Consider the following 18695-nt stretch of genomic DNA (forward strand, 5'->3'; position numbering starts at 1 on the left):
AGGTATTTAAATAGTGCAAAAATTAGGTATGCACAACGAGTACCTATGCGTTGTGGTTGAGTCAAGGCATGCGGGTGGAATTTGTTTATCGAGAATAATTGCCTATTTAATTAAGATATTCATGCTTGAGTTTATTATTGATTATTTGATCATTATTATTCATTTAATTATTATTGAATATTTTGGAAGGTGAAGTCGGTATTCCGGTACTGAATTGATTGATGAGCGTATATCCCTGCATTTAAATACTCTTCCGAATTTATATTATTATTTTTATAGTAAGGAAGAGTGTTAAAGCACGAAGGGTAATATCGTACCAATTATTATTATTATTATTATTTATTTATCAGTTTATGGGAGGAATGAGAGTAAAAGCACGGAGGGTGGTGCCATGCCATTTTCATATTATCAGTTGCTCATTTTATTGTCGATGAATTAATTGACTGTTACGTGACACTCCTCCTGCTGAAATTTCTATATCATTCCCCTTCGCATGTTCCCTCCCAAATTTATAAATTATTATTTATTGTGTTATTATTGCTACGTATTTATATATACTTGTACAGGTTATTTATGTATGTGTCTTGTCACTACTTCGTCGAGGTTAGGCTCGACACTTACGGAGTACATGGGGTCGGTTGTACTCATACTACACTATGCACTTCTTGTGCAGATTTTGGAGTTGGTCTCATCGGCGTACCATAGACGTACTCGGATTCAGCTACTCCGAGGAGACTTGGAGGTATAATTGCACAGCGTTCGCAGCTCTGAAGTCCCCTTCTATCTTATCTTAGTTGTGTATTATCTTTCAAACAGCTTGAATTTTATTAAAACCTTTATTTGTATTATTCTAGTAGCTCCTGCACTTGTGACATCAGATTTGGGGATGTATTTTGATGCTTCGATAGTTATGGTCTTCCGCACTTTATTTCAGTAATTGACTTCTATTTAATTTAATTTGCTTAAAAATAGTTAAGATCATTTTAATGTTTGTTTGCCTAGCAAGTGAAATGTTATGCGATATCACGGTCCTGAAGGTGGGAATTTCGGATCGTGACAGAGACTATATAGTAACATATATGGATTGAATCACATTTTCTATCGTCTCCTTAATTAGTGATTAATTTGATTGTCTCAATAATGAATTGTTTGATAACAAAATGATTAAGTTGCTTGATTTGTAACCGACCACACATTTATAAACTTATGTACCATATCACAAGCACTGGTGGAACCAGAATTTTCGTTAAGGGGTGTCAAAATATATAAAAGTAGATATATCAGAAAATTAAGGGCATATTCAATACATAATATATATACATATAATTTATTTTTTTTACCTAGTTACATAGTGTGTGGCTCCGCTACTGATCAGAAGACGTGTGATAACTACAATATTGTTTATGTTAGTTTGACAACAATTGATAAAGTTTCATTTAGAGGGCATATATGACTAATCAAGGGCGGAGCTAGAGAGGCAGAGGCCCTTATCGTCGAAAAATTACATAATATATATAAAAGTCAAATTATTTTAATGTATATTTAATAGTTGTTGAAGCTCTTGTTAAAAATCCTATCTTCGCCCTATGACTAATATTTCATTGATGTGACCTATGAGCCCGTAAGAGGAGTAGCCTACACGGCAATAATTCAAACTGTTGACCAAGAGGCATAAGGGTAGGTTTGTCCATTCGCTCGTAGATCGGACCTACGCGGATGCTTAGTCAATGGTCCAGTTTTTTCTCAATCGTCTCATTTGGGCCAAAATACAAAATTGACCTGTCGTTGTCTGCAATAACTGTATTTGCTAGCAAGTCGAAATTAGAGCATGTAAATTTTTTTGTATATGATACACACATATCTAATTTTTCGGATATTAATTTTGAGAACGACTAAAAGTATACATTTCTCTTTAGTTTGTTTACCAATGAGGCCCTAGTAGAGATATGGCGTCTGGTAACGGCAATTGTAGTTCTTAGCGGCAATTGTAGTTCTTAGTTTCTTACTGTAATATGGCCAAATTTTCATAATATTTGTCATGACATAATATTCATTATAATAAATTTGTGGCTCATGACATTTGCCATGACATAATATCCATTATAACAAAATTGTGGATCATGACATTTGCCATGACATAATATCCATTATTAGGCCAAGGATTTCTTGCTATAAATAGAGGAGTTTCTCCTCATTTGCAAATACACCAACAAGACTTGTCTTCAATTCTTGTTTCTTCCTTTCTTCCTTTATTAAGAGTGTTTTGTATGAGAATTAGTGTTGGAAAGCACTTATGTGAACCCTTTCTTTGGAGTGATCTTGTGAGGTTATTCTCTTAGGGTATTTGGGATTAATTAGAGTGTTTACTCTAATTTTGTACTCTTATTGTTATAGTAAATTGCTCATCTCTGCTTGTGGACGTAGGTCACTTTGACCGAATCACGTTAAATTTGTGTCTTCTTTATCTACTTTAATTGTCGTTGTTATCAACTTCCATTGTCTTTGTTATTGCCATTATACCGTTGTTTGGCTATATTCCGCACTACCCAGATTCCCGATCCTAACAGTTACCCATCATTAACGCATGTCAAGAAGAATGGTCCAATTATACTTTTCAAATTATGAAGAAAATTTCCAACTCCAACCTTGCACATGGCAAAGTTATAAATCAGCTGCTATGTTTGAACAATTTCAGAGGACACAACCAGTTCGAATATTAACGAATAAAAATAGAAACTTATATTGTTTGCATGAAGCATCAGAATATATGTTAAAATTCTGAAACACTATATTCATTCACATTTCATAGCAAAACCTAATTCCAAGAATGGCCAGCCTTAAACTTTATATTCCAGCTTTAATACTAATTTCTATTCATGTAATTCGGCAATTTGAAGCTGCTTCTCATGAAATAGAGACACCCGATCAGATATACAGGACTGCGTTTCATTTTCAACCTGCTAAGTATTGGATGAACGGTGAGCTGCTTTTAACTTTTCTTCGTTTTTATTAGTCCCACCTTAAGTAAATTAGCCATTGATATATAGTTTGAATCTCTGCTACTTTATCTATCCTAATTCTTGTTTTTTTTCTTGTTCTTTTTCTGTTGTTTATGTACGACTTTATGGTGATCAAATTCACAACCTTTGGTTATGGTTCCACAGATCCTAATGGTAAGTTTCTCAAGTTAATTCCCTCTTTGATCATTTTAATCTTAGTGTTTTTGGTACGACGGAAATTACTCTCCAGAATATTCTTCACGAAAAATATTTTTCTTAAAAGTATTTTCCAGTGTCTTTGATGAATGACAAATATTTTTCTAAAAAACTTATAGTGAAAATTAACAATAATATTAGCAAATCAGAGAATGTTTTGACTGAAATTTCGAGTGTTGTAATCTTGTAGAGTGTTAGTTGGAATACCTATAAATAATATGAGTTAAGATATATAGTTGTAAGAAAACTAATTTTCACACATAAATGAATGAAGTCATTTTTCTCATTTTTATGGAATATTTTTTCATAATCAAACACATGAAAATAATTTATTTTTTTTCATAACAAACATTTTCCTCAAAAATAACTCCCGTGGTGCCAAAAGTGACTTTATAAATGCATGGTTAGTTAATCAAATTGCTTAAACCAATTTATCTTTATCAAAATTATGGATGTAGGACCAATGATATACATGGGAATTTACCATTTCTTCTACCAATACAATCCTTACGATGCACAATCCGGAAACATAGTCTGGGGACATTCTACATCAACTGATCTTATCAACTGGACACCTCAGCCGCCGGCACTACTCCGATCAGAGCCTTATGATTTTAAAGGCTGTTTTTCAGGTTTTTAGAAATTATTTTCTCTTATTAAAGATTTATATGCCAGTATAAAATATAGCGTTCTCCTATTATTATTATTATTATTATTATTTTAAGAAAAATGAAGCAGCATGATTGGTCAGAATTTATATAGTTGACTTGGACCTATTTGGAATTGAGGCTTAATTGATGTAATTATTTTCAGGTTCTACAACAATTCTCTCCGGCGGAAAACCGGCAATTCTCTATACCGGAGTAGACTTCTCCGATATCCAAGTTCAAAATCTAGCCGTGCCCAAAAATTTATTGGACCCTTACCTTATAGAATGGGTAAAATCACCTTATAATCCACTAATAACACCTAATTCAGTGAATAAAATTGATGGTCAAAATTTCAGAGACCCAACTACTGCTTGGGTAAATCCTACAGATGGTAATTGGAGAATGGTAGTTGGAAATAAAAAAAATAACACAGGAATTGGTTTATTGTACAAAAGCAAGAATTTTATTGATTGGATTCAAACTGAACAACCTTTGCATTTTTTAAACAATTCTGGAATGTGGGAATGTCCTGATTTTTTCCCAGTTTCAACAATTAGTCAAATTGGTTTAGACACTTCAATTATGGGTCCAAATGTAAAACATGTATTCAAAGTAAGTGTAGCAAATTCTGATTACTATACAATTGGAATATATAATCCAAATAAGGATATTTTTGTCCCGGATAATGAATCCTTGGATATTGGATTAGGATTTAGATATGATTATGGAAAGTATTATGCTTCAAAAACATTTTTTGATAGTGCTACTAATAGGAGAATTTTATTTGGATGGGTTAGTGAAGCAGTAAATATTGTTGATATAAATAGTATTAGAGGTTGGGCTGGTCTTCAAGGAATTCCTAGAAGAATTTGGCTTCAGAAATCTGGAAATCAGCTGTTGCAATGGCCAATAGTCGAAATTGAAAAGCTTCGAATTAATAATCCAGTTGTTGAAGGTACTACTGCGCTTATGGCTGGATCAGTACGTGAAATATCCGGCGTCACAGCTACACAGGTAATTTAATTTTTTTAAGTTGTATACATTGACGTAATATTTTTCACATTATTTAACCAACAACAACTAATGATTGTATTAAGATAGATTGTCTATATTATATATATCTCTAAAGGTACGGCACTTTGCCGTACCCTGTATGAATACAAGATGTTTTGTGCACCGAGATGCTTTTTTAACCTATTATAATTGGTTTGTTATTATCTTTTACGTATCATATTTCTGATTTAAGTTTAACTTACAATACAAAAGAACTTTTACGCATCAAGTAACCTATAAAATAAATAAAAGTTGTTCATAAAAGCTGGATTAGTTGCCTGAAAAATAGAGGAGGTTACCCACTACAACCGGGGCGAATCCACCCGCTAGGTTGGTAAGATTATCATATATTTATGTACAAAATCTATATTAGTTATTACAAGTACATTAAAGGAAATTGTTGCACCCCGCCACCTTTAAATCTGACTACAACAAGTTAAAATGCGTAGTTATAGAAATTTTCTACATCCCAGTGTACATGAGTTAATCCTAACAATTATGTATCATACGGATTTAGCTATAATTACATTTAATCCATTGACTGTATATTTGACTGTATAAATATCTTACCCACAGTTAATGCTAAAACTTAATCCATTGAGCTAAACCTACGATTTATCAGCATATAATAATGATAAAAGTTAAAACCATGCCTTCCTTCTGTTATTAACTAATTATAATTATTATACTGTTTACAGGCAGATGTAGAAATTTCTTTCGCAGCGAAAACGTTGGAAAAGGCAGAGATATGGGAAGCAAATTGGACAAATCCACAGCAAGTTTGTAGCATAAAAGGTGCATCAGTAAAAGGTGGGATTGGACCATTTGGATTGCTTGTCTTGGCATCTAAGGACATGCAAGAATATACTGCAGTTTTCTTCAGAATTTTCAAAGGAAATAACAACAATTTTATAGTGCTCATGTGTAGTGACCAGAGCAGGTATATTTAATTTAATCTCTCTTTTTATTTTTCTCCTCGTCTAATTGTAATGCCTATATTTTTCCTTAATTAAACTTTCATTTTTCTACGTTGTGTAGGTCTTCCTTACACTTGCCTTCAACTGATTATGACAAAACTACTTATGGAGCCTTCTTGAATGTGGATCCTGTTCAAGAAAAATTGTCGCTAAGGACTTTGGTACGATAAAAAAAAGTCTATCTTTTGATGTTTGATTGTCAGGAAAAAGTGCTTGAAAACATAATTTCCACCAAAAGATCTAGGAAAACTACCTTATTATACTTTTGGGCAGAAATCATTTTCTTTCACAATTATTTTTCTTAATCACGCCCGGACATTAATTAATATTCAAAAGTTTATCGAAACACTCTCTATTTCACAAATATTATTCAAACTAAACATTGGATAACATTTTCCAACAAATAAGTCATTTTCCAAAAAATATTAAATGACTAATGTAATATCAAATACATATATACACCCAAAATATAATGGACATGTCATGAGAATATTATTTATATTGTGTTTTGTTTTTGTGTAGATTGATCACTCAATAGTGGAGAGCTTTGGTGGAGAGGGAAAAGCTTGCATTACAGCAAGGGTTTACCCAACTAATTTAGCAGTGGATGGTGGGAGCCATTTGTATGTCTTCAACAATGGTTCAGAGAATGTTGAGATCTCAAATTTAACTGCTTGGAGCATGAAAACAGCGCAGATCAATTGAAACAACCAAAATAGATTTTCTTAGGATTAATATTGTGTTATTAATAAACCATGTATGCACATGCATACTTAGAGGCTGATTCAAAATTTGATCTTGATGGTTTCGACCTTTAAAGTTGTAGCAATGAACTCACACTACTCTTGAAATTATAATTTCTTAATCTAATCTTTATTGAGATTTCGTTATTTTTCACTTATATATTTTTGTTCCGTATAAAAAATATTGGTTTTAGCCGTATAGCTCAAACACTACATCTGCCACCGTGACATGCATACTTGAATAAATTGTGTTTGTTTCTCACAAGTTGCACTATACAGTCACATCTCTTTATAACAGTCTCGTTTGTTCAGATATTTTTTGGTTACTATAGTGAAGTGGTGTTATACAGGACATATATTATAACATAACATAAAAATCAATTCCGAGAAAAACTTGATTTTTATAGTGAATGGTTGTTATAGAGAGATTTTGTTGTATAGAGGTCTGACTATACCATGAAACTTCACAACAACAATCAACATGAGCTCTATAAGTTCGTTCCTTGATTCTTGCAATTGATTGAAGGAATGAAAAACAACTAATTACATGGGTGTACAAATTTTATCCGACCCATACCTTGTCGAACGGTTTGAAATTTAATCATAATCCACTAAAATAGCAATATAGCATTCAGACAGAAGTTTTTACACTATTAGTGGAGTTAGTTATCATTTTTACCATCAGTGATATGATTGTGTGTTACATGCACACAACCTAAACTCGTCTGTGAATTAGATAAGTAACTGTTTGTTTTGCATTTGAGGGAATTCAAGGGTTGTATGGCTTTACAAATCTGGATAACAGTTAGTGGAGGCACTGGCGGACCCACATGTACTCAAGGGGTGTCAAACGACATTCCTTCGTCAAAAAATTATATTGTGTAGCTAGGTAAATGTTTTAAAACTATGTATATATGCTACATATTGACACACTTTGGCTTCTTCGTGAGTTTATTTTTTAATATCTTGACCCCCCCTTAATGAAAATCCTGACTCCGCCACCGAGTGTAGAGACCAATTCAAGAAATCAAAATGCTACATTCAGTATATCCTGGAATGCTTCTCAATATGGGAGTTTTTAGGTTCCAAATTATTATAGACGCAAACTGAATAAAATTACTACTACCATATTCTTTTTCCTGGTTTCTGGAGAATTCAATGTGCAGAAAGATGTAGAAATATCTTAACTAGTGAATGCATCGGACTTTAACAAAAGCAGAGGCACTGAACATAAGTTGGACAAACCCACAAGTTTTATGGAGCCAAAAGAGTGCATCAATAAAAGGACTTGAAAGAGCACACAGCAGTTTTCTTCAGAATTATCAAACATGTGGTGCTCAATGCAGGCTTATTTGTTAGTGGTCATAAAATCATACATCACATATTGCACTATTATCATTGAAACAAAGCCCTGGGCTTGTTCACTATGTAGCAACATAATCACAATAACAATTTTATTTGTCTTTCTCCTAATTCCATTGCATAACACCGAAGCCCCCCCTCCCCCCCCCCTTCTTTTTTTTTGTTTGGGGGAGGGGGTGAATGGAAGAGCGGATTACAAGGTGGGGAATCAAACCCTTGGTAACAAGGTAAAAGTTCAGGTAACCAACCAACTGAGCTACTAAGATTCCCCTAAAGAACCCCGTATGATCCTTTGACAAAATAAAATTTGTTATAAGTCTAATTAAGGTTTCAGGCAATGCTGTTCTTTTTTCCTTTTTGTGGGATATTGAAGTTTAATTACTTTGGATTTGCAAATCGATAACCCAACATTGGAGAGTTTAATCAATATAAGTAAATTATCTTAATTAATGACAATTAACAATATAAATCTTCGAACTTTGCTGATCGATGGTTGATCATAGATACAAAGAGTTTTCCACAATTTGCAATAGATCTAATAGTACTAGGATGCACGAAAGGACCAAAAAATCATACAATTTCTCAAACAAAATCAAGAACTGCGGGTATATGATTTAAACTGATCATTACTTTTTGCTCAAACTATGCATATATATATTTAAAAAATAATATAGTACTGATGATCACACTCGTTCTAAACTCACCTACTCTAAGTTCTGAATTCGCATCCGAGAAGGCAACACAAACCGGCAAAGTGGACAAACCCTCTTCACAACTAACCAGTTCATTAAACAGTTTCCATGGTACACATGAGAACAGGGCATTTTTCTTGCTTCACTTCCAACCTCCATCTTTTCCATGCATATCACACATTCCCTTCCCAACTCTGTTTCTTCTATTCTCACCTTCTCTAAACCCTCAACATATTTATTCCCAGCTGGAATTGCTTTGAATTGCACAGTATTCGTGTGAATCAAAACAAAGGAATCGTCAGGTTCTTCTAAAGAGTAATTGACAGCGATAGTAATAAAAACCTTCATTGGGAGTATTTTCTTGTTCCTGTTGTGGGGTTCATTGACAATTTTATCCGCACATAACAGCATACGATAAAACATATATTCATGATCATATACCTGCACTCCCATTATATCCAACATTCTTGTAACGCTGTGCAACGATAAGTTGTTGTATGGCATTCGATTACATCGCTCCAGAAATATTTCTGTTTTTCTTGTGATTTCTAAGCGGGAGAAATCTGGTTCATCATTATCTTGGTCTTGTTCAGGCAACTTCCGAAATTCAACTTCAATCTTGATGAAGAACTGGTCGTAACGTGTTGGTTCAACGCAGCTTATGTCGAGACTCTCATCTTCGTAGGCATAACAAGTATCATTCACTACTGGTGCATAATCCATTACAATGATGAAAAGTTTAAGTTTGAACAGGGTGATTACTGCATGGGAAGTTTTACTAGTGCTATATTATAAATTTTTAAAACGGGTGCAGGGCAGCATAAGGAAACCTTTTTTAAGTTGGAAAAGGATAAGTAAGTAGTCCTAAAATATTAGGAAGGCTTTAGAGTCGGTTTTAATTCGAAAAGGATAATGGGGATCCTTTTTCGGCAATAATCTAGTTACCATACTCATCTTTTGTCGTGTGTATTTTATAAAGATTTTACAATAATTCATATGTTAGTTTGATTTCAAAAATTAGTTGAATGAACCACAATAAGCAAAAGTGGTGAATCATTTGTTTTAAATAAATCAACATTGTCTAACAATTAGGCTTCGGGAATTTAGCATAAACCCATCTTATTACCTGTTTAAACTTGACTTTCTTCTATCCTTCGCTTTGACATTCTACCACAATTAGGCTTTTGACATTTTGGTCCTCACTTCAATGGAATAGAATAAATTGGGGCTTTTCAGTATAAATCCGATTCCTTACCTTTTAAAACTCTTTTTATATTGTTGTTAACACTTACTATTATACTATTTATTATTATTATTTACACTTTACAAAGTCTAAACTCAAAACACATCGATTTACTTAATATTATACATCTATACTATTTTTTTATTATTTACAGAGTCCAAAGTAACACATCGATTTGCTTGTTGCTAGGAAACAAAAAAAAAAAAGGAAAAGTTTGTCACTTGAAGAACCCAATACAGTACAAAATATAAGACATAATTTTGATATTACGGTTTTTTTCCTGAGCATAACTTATTTTTATACGTGAATCTGTGGGGTAGTAGTAAGAAAAGCAGAAGCCCGTGAGTTTTAACCATTATCATTCCCCTATTGTGTCACTTGAATTTAATTATAGCTTTATGCTATTTCATTTAACAAGAAACGTTCAAGTTTTAAAGAGTAGGCAAATTCCTCCATCTTACGTTTTCTGTTTGTATTTTTTGTGTTCTGCTGATGGGATACTTTCGGTTTCAATGTTGGGCTTCGCCTTTTCAGCCAAGTTCTCGTTCAGTTCTTTGATGGATGAAATGAAACCAAAAGTCACGTTAACAATGAGGGAGCAACGTCAGATAAAACGAAAACACACAACACTGACCTTTTAGTCAACTTACAAAAACTTACGCCTTGGCAGCACAGGGAAGAAAATGGAAATAGAACGTGCATCTCTTAAGCGTGGTTAAAATGTGTACGGATATGAAAACATATCTTTACATGCATTGCAGAATAAACAAATTTCAATGCATCTTGTACTACTCCAATTTTTGCAATAGTGTAGGTTGTAACTGAAACACATTTTGAAACGACCACAGAGAAAGCTTGAAAAGGGAGGAAGAGGCGAGGGAGGACAGGCAGATAAGGTCAGGATATAAATGTGAAATTTTCATGAAAAGCAAAAACTAAACCCAAGTACACCCCACTAGATTTTACATACGGAAGACCGGAAAATGAATAAACAAAAAAAATAATGAGCAGACATACTAACATGATCAACGCAAAATTAAATACCAATGGCACGGTAGGAGTTCCATCAGCTGCTAAGGGCAAAAAAACAAACTACTGCTGCTTGCACTCTGGAGGACGTTCCCCCTGCTGACCTTCTCCAACTTGTGCTTTCGACCTCTTCTACATTTTTATCAAATAAATACAAAGTCACGCACTAAAGAAAATGGAAGGCGATTTACGAAATCACCTAAAATAACTGCCATCATAGCTGCTCATTCCACCTTTAGTGCTGAAGACTACAAGGACAATCGAATAAATCATATGGACAGATACAAGAAAAAGATAAGCAGAAAAATAAGGGAAATAATATTATCACTTTGTAGAAGCAGGCCAAAACAAATTTTACCTTCTTTTTGCTCTTCTCCTCTTCTTCATCATCCTCATCTTCTTCATCTTCTTCGTCCTCATCTTCATCATCATCATCAGCAGTAGCATCTTCAATATCTTCAAATTCATCCGCTTCAGCAGCCTCACCAGTAAACCATGACACAGCATGGGGGATGATTTTGTCCCGAATTGTCGAGCTGCAAACATGGAAGCCCCAAAAGAAACATCAGTTTCACTCTTTCAATTCATAGAAGATGTAGAAGCTGTTGGGACCAAGTTCAAAGCAAATCCAGACATCAATTCAAAAGGAATCCCAAAGCTATGAGGAAAGCTGCAACTGACCCAATATCGTAATCTTGTTCCATTAGATTCTGAAGTTCTTCAGCCTGTCAAGATATGTTAGACAAAGTCACCAAACAAGATCACAAAACATTCTGAATTACAGCGTAAATGAACAAAATAAAAGTTGTTGAACCTACAGCATCTTCATCTATGTCATCATCATCATCATCTTCAGGTACTTGTGGTGGCTTAAAGAAATTGAAAAAGCTCTCGCAGTTCTCAGTCTTGATTATGGGTTTAGCATTTTTTGACCCCTTCTTTGGCTTCTTTTTTAGGATCTTTTGCGTCAAGCATTTACCAGGACACCAATCAATCTTGGTCCTACAAGACATCCCACATCAAGTAAATAAACAAAAATTAAGATCACAGTATGTAAAACCAAAACTTATACTGTATAAGTCAAAAACTTACCCTATGGCCTTCTCCAATATAGGATCATCATCATCAATCATGTGATAGGTTTTAGTCAAGACAGAATTCGTGAAGAAAGGGTTTGTATCAAAGAAGAACTCAAGCTTAAAACCCTTTCGATCATCAATCTTGCACCACTTGATATCCTTGAGGTACTTTAAAGCTTCCTCATCACGCTCTGAGATCTACAGCACCATCATTTGCACTTGGTTAAACAATCGGTATTTTAAACCAAGAAATATTTATCACATTTGTTATTTACCTCCTCTGCCAATATTTCATTAGTCTTCATTGCAGTCAGCCAGAAGTTGGGAACACCTTTCTCTGCACCAAAATGTAACACCATGAAAAATTAAAGCACATGTTAAGATCAATCTGCATGGATGGATGATCCTCGTCAAAAAAAAATGCATGGATGAAAGAAAATATCCAATGAATAAGCTTTACCATTTTCAGCCTCTTTATCCTCTCCCTGGTTCATCAGGGCTTCATTAACACCCTCCACTTCGACAACCCCATTTACTATTTCATATCTCTGCAACACATCCACAAGATCATAAAACACGGAAGGATAACAAAACCATATCTCATTTCCTCTCTTTCTTTCTTTCTTTTTTTTTTTTTTTGGGGGGTGGGGGGGGGGGGGAGGTGGGGGGGAGCTAATTTCAATTGCAACATGGAATGGCTTGGAATTATTTGTCTCACCTTTGTATATAAAGGTGCATACAGCTTCTGGTATTTAGCTTCCAGCGCAGACCTCTCCTCGAAAAACTGTGATTCCAGCTCATCATGTTGGCTCTATATTTAGAAAATCATGTTAAGCCTTTTTCTTCCATTTACAGGAGGAGCAATTGGAATTCACACAAGCATATTAGTACGCCAGCATAAAGTAAAAAAGCTAATGCACCATCAAAAAATTTCCCGACCGAAGAAAATGAGAATGGATCCCTCAATCAATCATAAAATTAAGAAATTGCTCCTCTGCGAGCATATTGCTCCAAGTTAAGCATTACTGGCAAAGAAATTAGGCCTTGCGGAATACGTGGGCGAGGTCGTCACAAGTATAGCATATTTGTCATGCAAGTAGCATGTCTTTCTTGATGGGCACAACTTACACCAAGTTATGTAAATAGAAACAAGCAGCTGTAGCAGGGCATAATCACCAAAAACATTGGTATATTCATCATGTCACTGTGTCTTGCTTCAATTTAAATGTAATAGAAAAATCATGCATGACTAGTAGCACAGTGCACACCATATTCTTCATTGTAATCTGTCATACGGACATCCCTAACAGCCTGGTATTATATTATATTGTGGAGTGTCCCCTTTTTGAAATACTCAATCCTTTAAAGACCTAAACTATGGCTAGTGAAAGAACGACTCTATAATCAGATAGATATCCAAGGTGCTTTTTGTTTTTTATAAGGTAAAGGTTTCATTGAATAAGTACCAAGATGGTACACAAAAGTACAATAGATATCCATGGTGCTGTCTTAATGTATTTGTCAGATACTATTTGGAACTAGATTGATAATGCATTATCCCGCAGTGGAAACACCTTTGGATTTCTTATGCTTCAAGAACGGAATTAAGCCATCATCCCATTGTTCTTTTCTCTTTCCTTGGCTGATTCAACAAGCAGTATGTCACTTGTTCCCATGGTAAAGACATAGGCAATAAGTTAGAAAGTCCAACATGAGTAAACAGAGAGAAAGGAGGCCAAGCGATTTTTATGTTGTTGTTGTTGTGGTGGTGGGGGGTCTATTTGTATTAAAAAAAATACACTTAGTATGCATAGTAATTTATCCAAAACCCAGTAAGCTGCATTTTCTTACACCCAAAACCCATAAACATAAAATCATGGTTTCGACTCTACTTTCAAAAACACAACATTAGTTTTCAGACAATAGTTGTCTCAAAAAAACCTACCAACATCACTAAATCACATTCTTCGTGAAATCTATCAACCTAGACATTACAATTCGAACTGTGAATTGAATCATGAAGCAACTTTAACTCAGGATAGGACCCACAAAACTACCAATAAATAGAATTATTTAATTTTCTTATTGCATCCCTATGCCAAATGCAACTTCTTTGAAAAAGAAGAAGCAAGTATAAATTCCAGAACATCTCAGCGATAAATAAACGCACCTGAAGCTCTCTTAAAACATCCACACGCTTCCTAACTTGTGGAGTCAAAGTTTCGAGTATATCCGAATGCTGCCCAGCCAAATTCTGAAGCTTATTCTACACATTTCACATAAAAGAGACAAAGATAAAACAGGTGGGAGTATTAAATTAAAAAGATGTGACACAAATAAAAAGTTAAAAAAAAAACAAAAAGATAATTAGATAAAACCGAACCTTGAGCGCATTCACCAAGCCAGCACGATCTTCAGCACTCAAAGCTACACAGAAACAACAGATGCAATAACAAAATGATAGGAATCAATTGCTTCATCCAAAAAATAGAGAGGAATCAATTAACAAGCGAATTGGCTTAGGGGAAAGATTAGGGATTTTACCGGCGGCAGCGGCGGGGAGAGAAGCGCCGAGATCGGACATGTCAAACTGATCTTTATTGGAATTACTCATAGTGGACGGATTAGAAACCCTAGCTGGAGAAAAATTGAATAATTTCAATAGGCGTTTTGAAGTAAGAGAAGCGAAGGGGGGAGAAGGAGGGAAATGGTAAGGGTTTTTCGTGCGAGCAGTTTTGATTGTGTGTAAATAAATTCCCAAGTTTTATAAAGCCACCTCGGGCGGTGCCCCGCTCGTGCGTCTCAACTCTCAAGTGGGTCTCGGATGTTCCTTTTTTTTTTCTTTTTTTTTTTATAATAATCCGATATTTGAAATTCTTGAAAAATGTTTTGAATTTTATTGTCTGATTAATGCAAATTCGTAGTTCATTTGAAAAAAAGTTTTTCTATTAACATAATTTTTATTTTTAAGATTGTCTTAAATTTTACTAAGCTGAGGGTTTATTGGAAACAGTCTTTCTATCCTCACAAGATAGGTATAAGGTCTGCGTACACTATTCTTCCTACATCCCACGGTGTGAGATAATATTGAATATATTGTTGTTCTTGTTGTAAGATTGTCTTAAATTTTGATTCAATGCATAGTCAATGTTCTCTGGGAAAAAAGCTTTTCTATTAAGGAAATTTAATTCTTAAGATTGGATTGAACTCTGATTCAATGCACCTCTTGGTCACACAAACACTAAAATATCGATAAAAATAATACTTACTCATATTCGATGTTTATATTAAATAAAATTAGTTAACATATTTAAGTGCATATATTAGTAAAAATCTGTACTATTAACTAATTATGATTAAGTAATAAAATTGTACATAATATATATATATATATATATATATATATATATATATATATATATATATATATATTGATTTAATGTAAATATTAGATATGAATAAATATTTAGTCAATGTAGATTTGTTTAAGATTATGCATGTAAGATTTGTTTCTCCAACTGTCTTGACAAAAAATTTCCGATCTAGAAGTAAGATAACTATGATGCTTACACACAGACAATTAATAAAATTAACTCACTCTAATACACATTAGTAGCAAGAATATTGAATTCTAAGATAAACAAAACATATTTTTTAATCTTAACATTACAATTTGAAGTCGTTTGGTTGAGGTTTGTAGAGATTTAATCTTCTCAAAATAGCCCGTATCATTTTATACAACTAGCACTACTAGAAATTCGGCAAAAATCGACCAAGGTCGACCGACGGTCGGTCAAAAAATCGGCCAAAAGACCGACCAAAGTTGGTCGGTTTTTCAAAATATTTTATTTTTAATTTTTACCGACCAACTTTGGTCAGTTTTCTTTGGCGCAAAAATGCGGGAAACTATTTTTAAGTCCCGCAAAATTTATTTTTTAAAAAACCGACCAACTTTGGTCTGTTTTTTAATTAAAATAAATAAAATTTAATATTAAATTCGGCCGGTCATTTTAAAAACCGACCAACTTTGGTCAGTAATTTTATTTTTTAATAAAACCGACCAACTTTGGTCGATTATTTTCATGCGAAAATACAATTAAAGAGTATAAATCAAATAAAAGACAGTCTTAAAATAAAATGCATCAATGTTCTAATGGTAGAATAGTATTCTGCCACAGTACAGAACCCGGTTCGATTCCCAGATGGTGAATCTTTTGATTACATAATTAAAAAACCGACCAACTTTGGTGGGTTTTTTTCTATTTTTTTTTTAATTTAACTGACCGACCAAAGTTGGTCTGTAATTTCAAACCAACTTTGGTCGGTATGCCTTTCCGACCTCTAAAATAGCGTCCACACGTAAATGGTCGTGTTTTGGACGGTTACTGGCCATTATCGACCAAAGTTGATCGGTTTTTACCGAATTTCTAATAGTGTAACTTTAGGGTATGCGCTTTGCGCGTGTACCAGTGTTAATAAAAATAATCATTAAAAATTATATAAGTATTACTAAACAATATGTTTGAGTGATCAAATAAAAAATAAATATAAGTTCCTGAAAATGATAAATGTTAACCCTATTTAGCTAGCTCAATTAAAAAAAAAAAAAAAGATGTCTTATTGTGATTTTGGCATTGTCTTTAATTATTAAAGATATCTCTCTCGCTCTCTCTTTAGATTTTTAATTATATTATTATTATTTTGTTATAATTGTTGAGTATAATTTTCAAATATTATGCAAAAGAATAAGAGAAAAATATTAGTATTTGAGTAGAAAATTAAAATTGTTCAAATATAATATCGAACAATTTATAGTTAAACAAGATTAAATGATAATTATATTTAATATAAAATATATTTTAAAGAAAAAATTGGTCATTGTACAAATATAGATAAATCAGTACTAATCGAAATGGTTGCGACATAAATTGCATATAAATTTTGTGTCATGAGAATTATCCTTCTCAAAAGAATTATAATTACAAAGGCATCTGACAAAGTCACGGTGATATTGTATGAGTTAAGCGTAAAATGAACGTGCTTTAAGCATGTTTCTTCCTCTCTTTTTTGCTTTGTTTATTTTTCTGATTATATTTTAGAAAATCATAGCTCCACTTTCACTCTATTACATTGTGTACTATCTCCGAATGATTGAATTGATAGTGCTTTTGAATAAAATATTTAATAGTATATTTAAGTTAATTTATTTAGCAGGGACGGTGGAAACTTTGAGTACTCCCCAAAACTAATAGATATTGATGGGAGTTAGTTTCAATATTAAAAAAACAGTTATCAACTTTTAAAAAAGTGTGAATATATATTTGTACGTTTCTTGTTTATGCAATGAACTAAAATTAATTTTAGCTGTTTTCAAATAAGGAAAATATTTATATAAGGTGAAACTTAATTAACTTTAAATTCCTAAATATAGGAGTTTTTACATAGTTCAAATAAGAAAAAATATAATAATCGATATTTTAGATGATTTCAAATTCCTAAATATTAGGAACATAATTATTAAATTACAATTTTGTTCAATATGAAATATAGTTTTAAGGGACAAAAAAGGCGAACGACATTTCGTTAAAGGTTTTCGTGCTTTTAATATAGTACTAGTCTTAGAGTACGTGCTTGCACGTGTTTGTTGAGTCAATAATAAAAAACTATTGATAAACTATATTCTTCATCATACAAATAAATATTAATATCGTGTTTTAATCGAAATAAAATATTTCAATTAGAAATTTTGAACTAAATATTAAATAATGTGCAAGCACAAGTTGCTCCGTATTTGAACAAAATTATAATTTTGGTAAAAAGATGTTAGAGGCTATACTATTTAAAAAATGGTATTTTACTAATCTTTTTCAATTTTAATTTTTTAGAAGTTATGGGTCTTCATTGTTTCCTTTTTTCTTTTCTTTTTTTTTTGGTCTTCTTGATATGCTTTTGCCTTCTATCTTTTCATCTTTAATTTTTATTGCATCAACTTTTACAATTTCGTGTAACTCCAATATAATTAAACATCTTCTAACACGTTGCCCTCAATTTATTGTATATATTTTGAAAAGAAAGATAGATATTTTTTACCCATACTTAGGACCATTTTACGATAAAAATTATTTCTGTTAAAAAAATAGCAGGTTAGATAAAAATATGGACTATATATATTTATTGTATTGTAAAAATTAGATGAAAATGATATAACATTTTGAGAGATTAACTCTATATGTTTTGTATTATCACAACTTTCAGCCAACCTAGTATCTTGTAGCTTCAAAAAGTGTCATATTACTACTCATGTTTATTATTGTTAATATCAAACACTTCATATATTGAAATATATCTAAAAGTCATACATAAATAAGTTGTTATTGCATTTATGGATATATCACAATGAATCTTTTAATCTTAAATAATTATAAACCCCTAAATATTAGGATTTATCACATAGTTCAATTGAATTGAATTCTTTTGCTAATTAGTTAATTAAAAAATGTAACTATTTGTTCTTAGCGCTATAAGGATAATTCTTTACTTTTTCAGATTCTTATAATAGCTCATCTATTTTAAATTATTTAAGTGTACTTGCTAAGGAAAATTAAAAAAAAATTATATTGTTAACTTTTCAGTAATAAAAAATAAAAATCAA

The 18695-nt window shown here is 32.7% G+C and overlaps 3 protein-coding genes across 5 annotated transcripts; 1 reads left to right on the forward strand and 2 right to left on the reverse strand.

Annotated features, from left to right (window-relative positions):
- Window positions 1-2240: 2240 nt before the first annotated feature.
- On the forward strand, window positions 2241-6792 carry LOC104117109 (beta-fructofuranosidase, insoluble isoenzyme CWINV1-like). The gene is made up of 7 exons (XM_009628096.4): window positions 2241-2978; window positions 3165-3173; window positions 3674-3847; window positions 4029-4879; window positions 5617-5858; window positions 5957-6056; window positions 6418-6792. The coding sequence occupies exons 1-7, from the start codon at window positions 2828-2830 to the stop codon at window positions 6598-6600; spliced, it is 1710 nt and encodes a 569-aa protein (XP_009626391.1). The 5' UTR covers window positions 2241-2827; the 3' UTR covers window positions 6601-6792.
- A 1912-nt stretch (window positions 6793-8704) lies between these two features.
- On the reverse strand, window positions 8705-9415 carry LOC104117111 (E3 ubiquitin-protein ligase CIP8-like). The gene has a single exon (XM_009628100.1). The coding sequence runs from the start codon at window positions 9413-9415 to the stop codon at window positions 8705-8707; it is 711 nt and encodes a 236-aa protein (XP_009626395.1).
- Window positions 9416-10827: 1412 nt separating this feature from the next.
- LOC104117110 (nucleosome assembly protein 1;4) lies at window positions 10828-14790 on the reverse strand. 3 transcript variants are annotated; one of them, XM_009628099.4, is made up of 12 exons: window positions 14588-14782; window positions 14427-14470; window positions 14214-14309; window positions 12762-12854; window positions 12504-12591; window positions 12319-12380; window positions 12057-12241; window positions 11783-11966; window positions 11646-11689; window positions 11323-11500; window positions 11164-11212; window positions 11070-11096 (listed from the first exon to the last, which is right to left on the reverse strand). In XM_009628099.4, exons 1-11 carry the CDS (start codon window positions 14655-14657, stop codon window positions 11189-11191), a joined length of 1068 nt encoding a protein of 355 aa, XP_009626394.1. In that variant the 5' UTR covers window positions 14658-14782; the 3' UTR covers window positions 11070-11096; window positions 11164-11188. The 3 variants fall into 3 exon arrangements, with proteins under 3 accessions (XP_009626393.1, XP_070053924.1, XP_009626394.1); XM_009628098.4 differs by lacking the exon at window positions 11164-11212 and having other exon boundaries at window positions 10828-11096; window positions 14588-14790; XM_070197823.1 differs by having other exon boundaries at window positions 10828-11212.
- Window positions 14791-18695: the final 3905 nt, after the last annotated feature.

This window comes from Nicotiana tomentosiformis, chromosome 3, assembly GCF_000390325.3.
Source record: "Nicotiana tomentosiformis chromosome 3, ASM39032v3, whole genome shotgun sequence".
Lineage (NCBI taxonomy): Eukaryota > Viridiplantae > Streptophyta > Magnoliopsida > Solanales > Solanaceae > Nicotiana > Nicotiana tomentosiformis.

Coding starts and splice junctions, on each gene's coding strand:
- LOC104117109 (XM_009628096.4), top strand. CDS start 2,828: ATGGCCAGCCTTAAACTTTATATTCCAGCTTTAATACTAATTTCTATT. Junction 3,848..4,028: donor TTTTAAAGGCTGTTTTTCAG/GTTTTTAGAAAT, acceptor AATTATTTTCAG/GTTCTACAACAATTCTCTCC. Junction 5,859..5,956: donor ATGTGTAGTGACCAGAGCAG/GTATATTTAATT, acceptor TACGTTGTGTAG/GTCTTCCTTACACTTGCCTT.
- LOC104117111 (XM_009628100.1), bottom strand. CDS start 9,415: ATGGATTATGCACCAGTAGTGAATGATACTTGTTATGCCTACGAAGAT.
- LOC104117110 (XM_009628098.4), bottom strand. CDS start 14,657: ATGAGTAATTCCAATAAAGATCAGTTTGACATGTCCGATCTCGGCGCT. Junction 14,471..14,587: donor TCTCCCCGCCGCTGCCGCCG/GTAAAATCCCTA, acceptor GTTTCTGTGTAG/CTTTGAGTGCTGAAGATCGT. Junction 11,501..11,645: donor GAACAAGATTACGATATTGG/GTCAGTTGCAGC, acceptor CCATGTTTGCAG/CTCGACAATTCGGGACAAAA.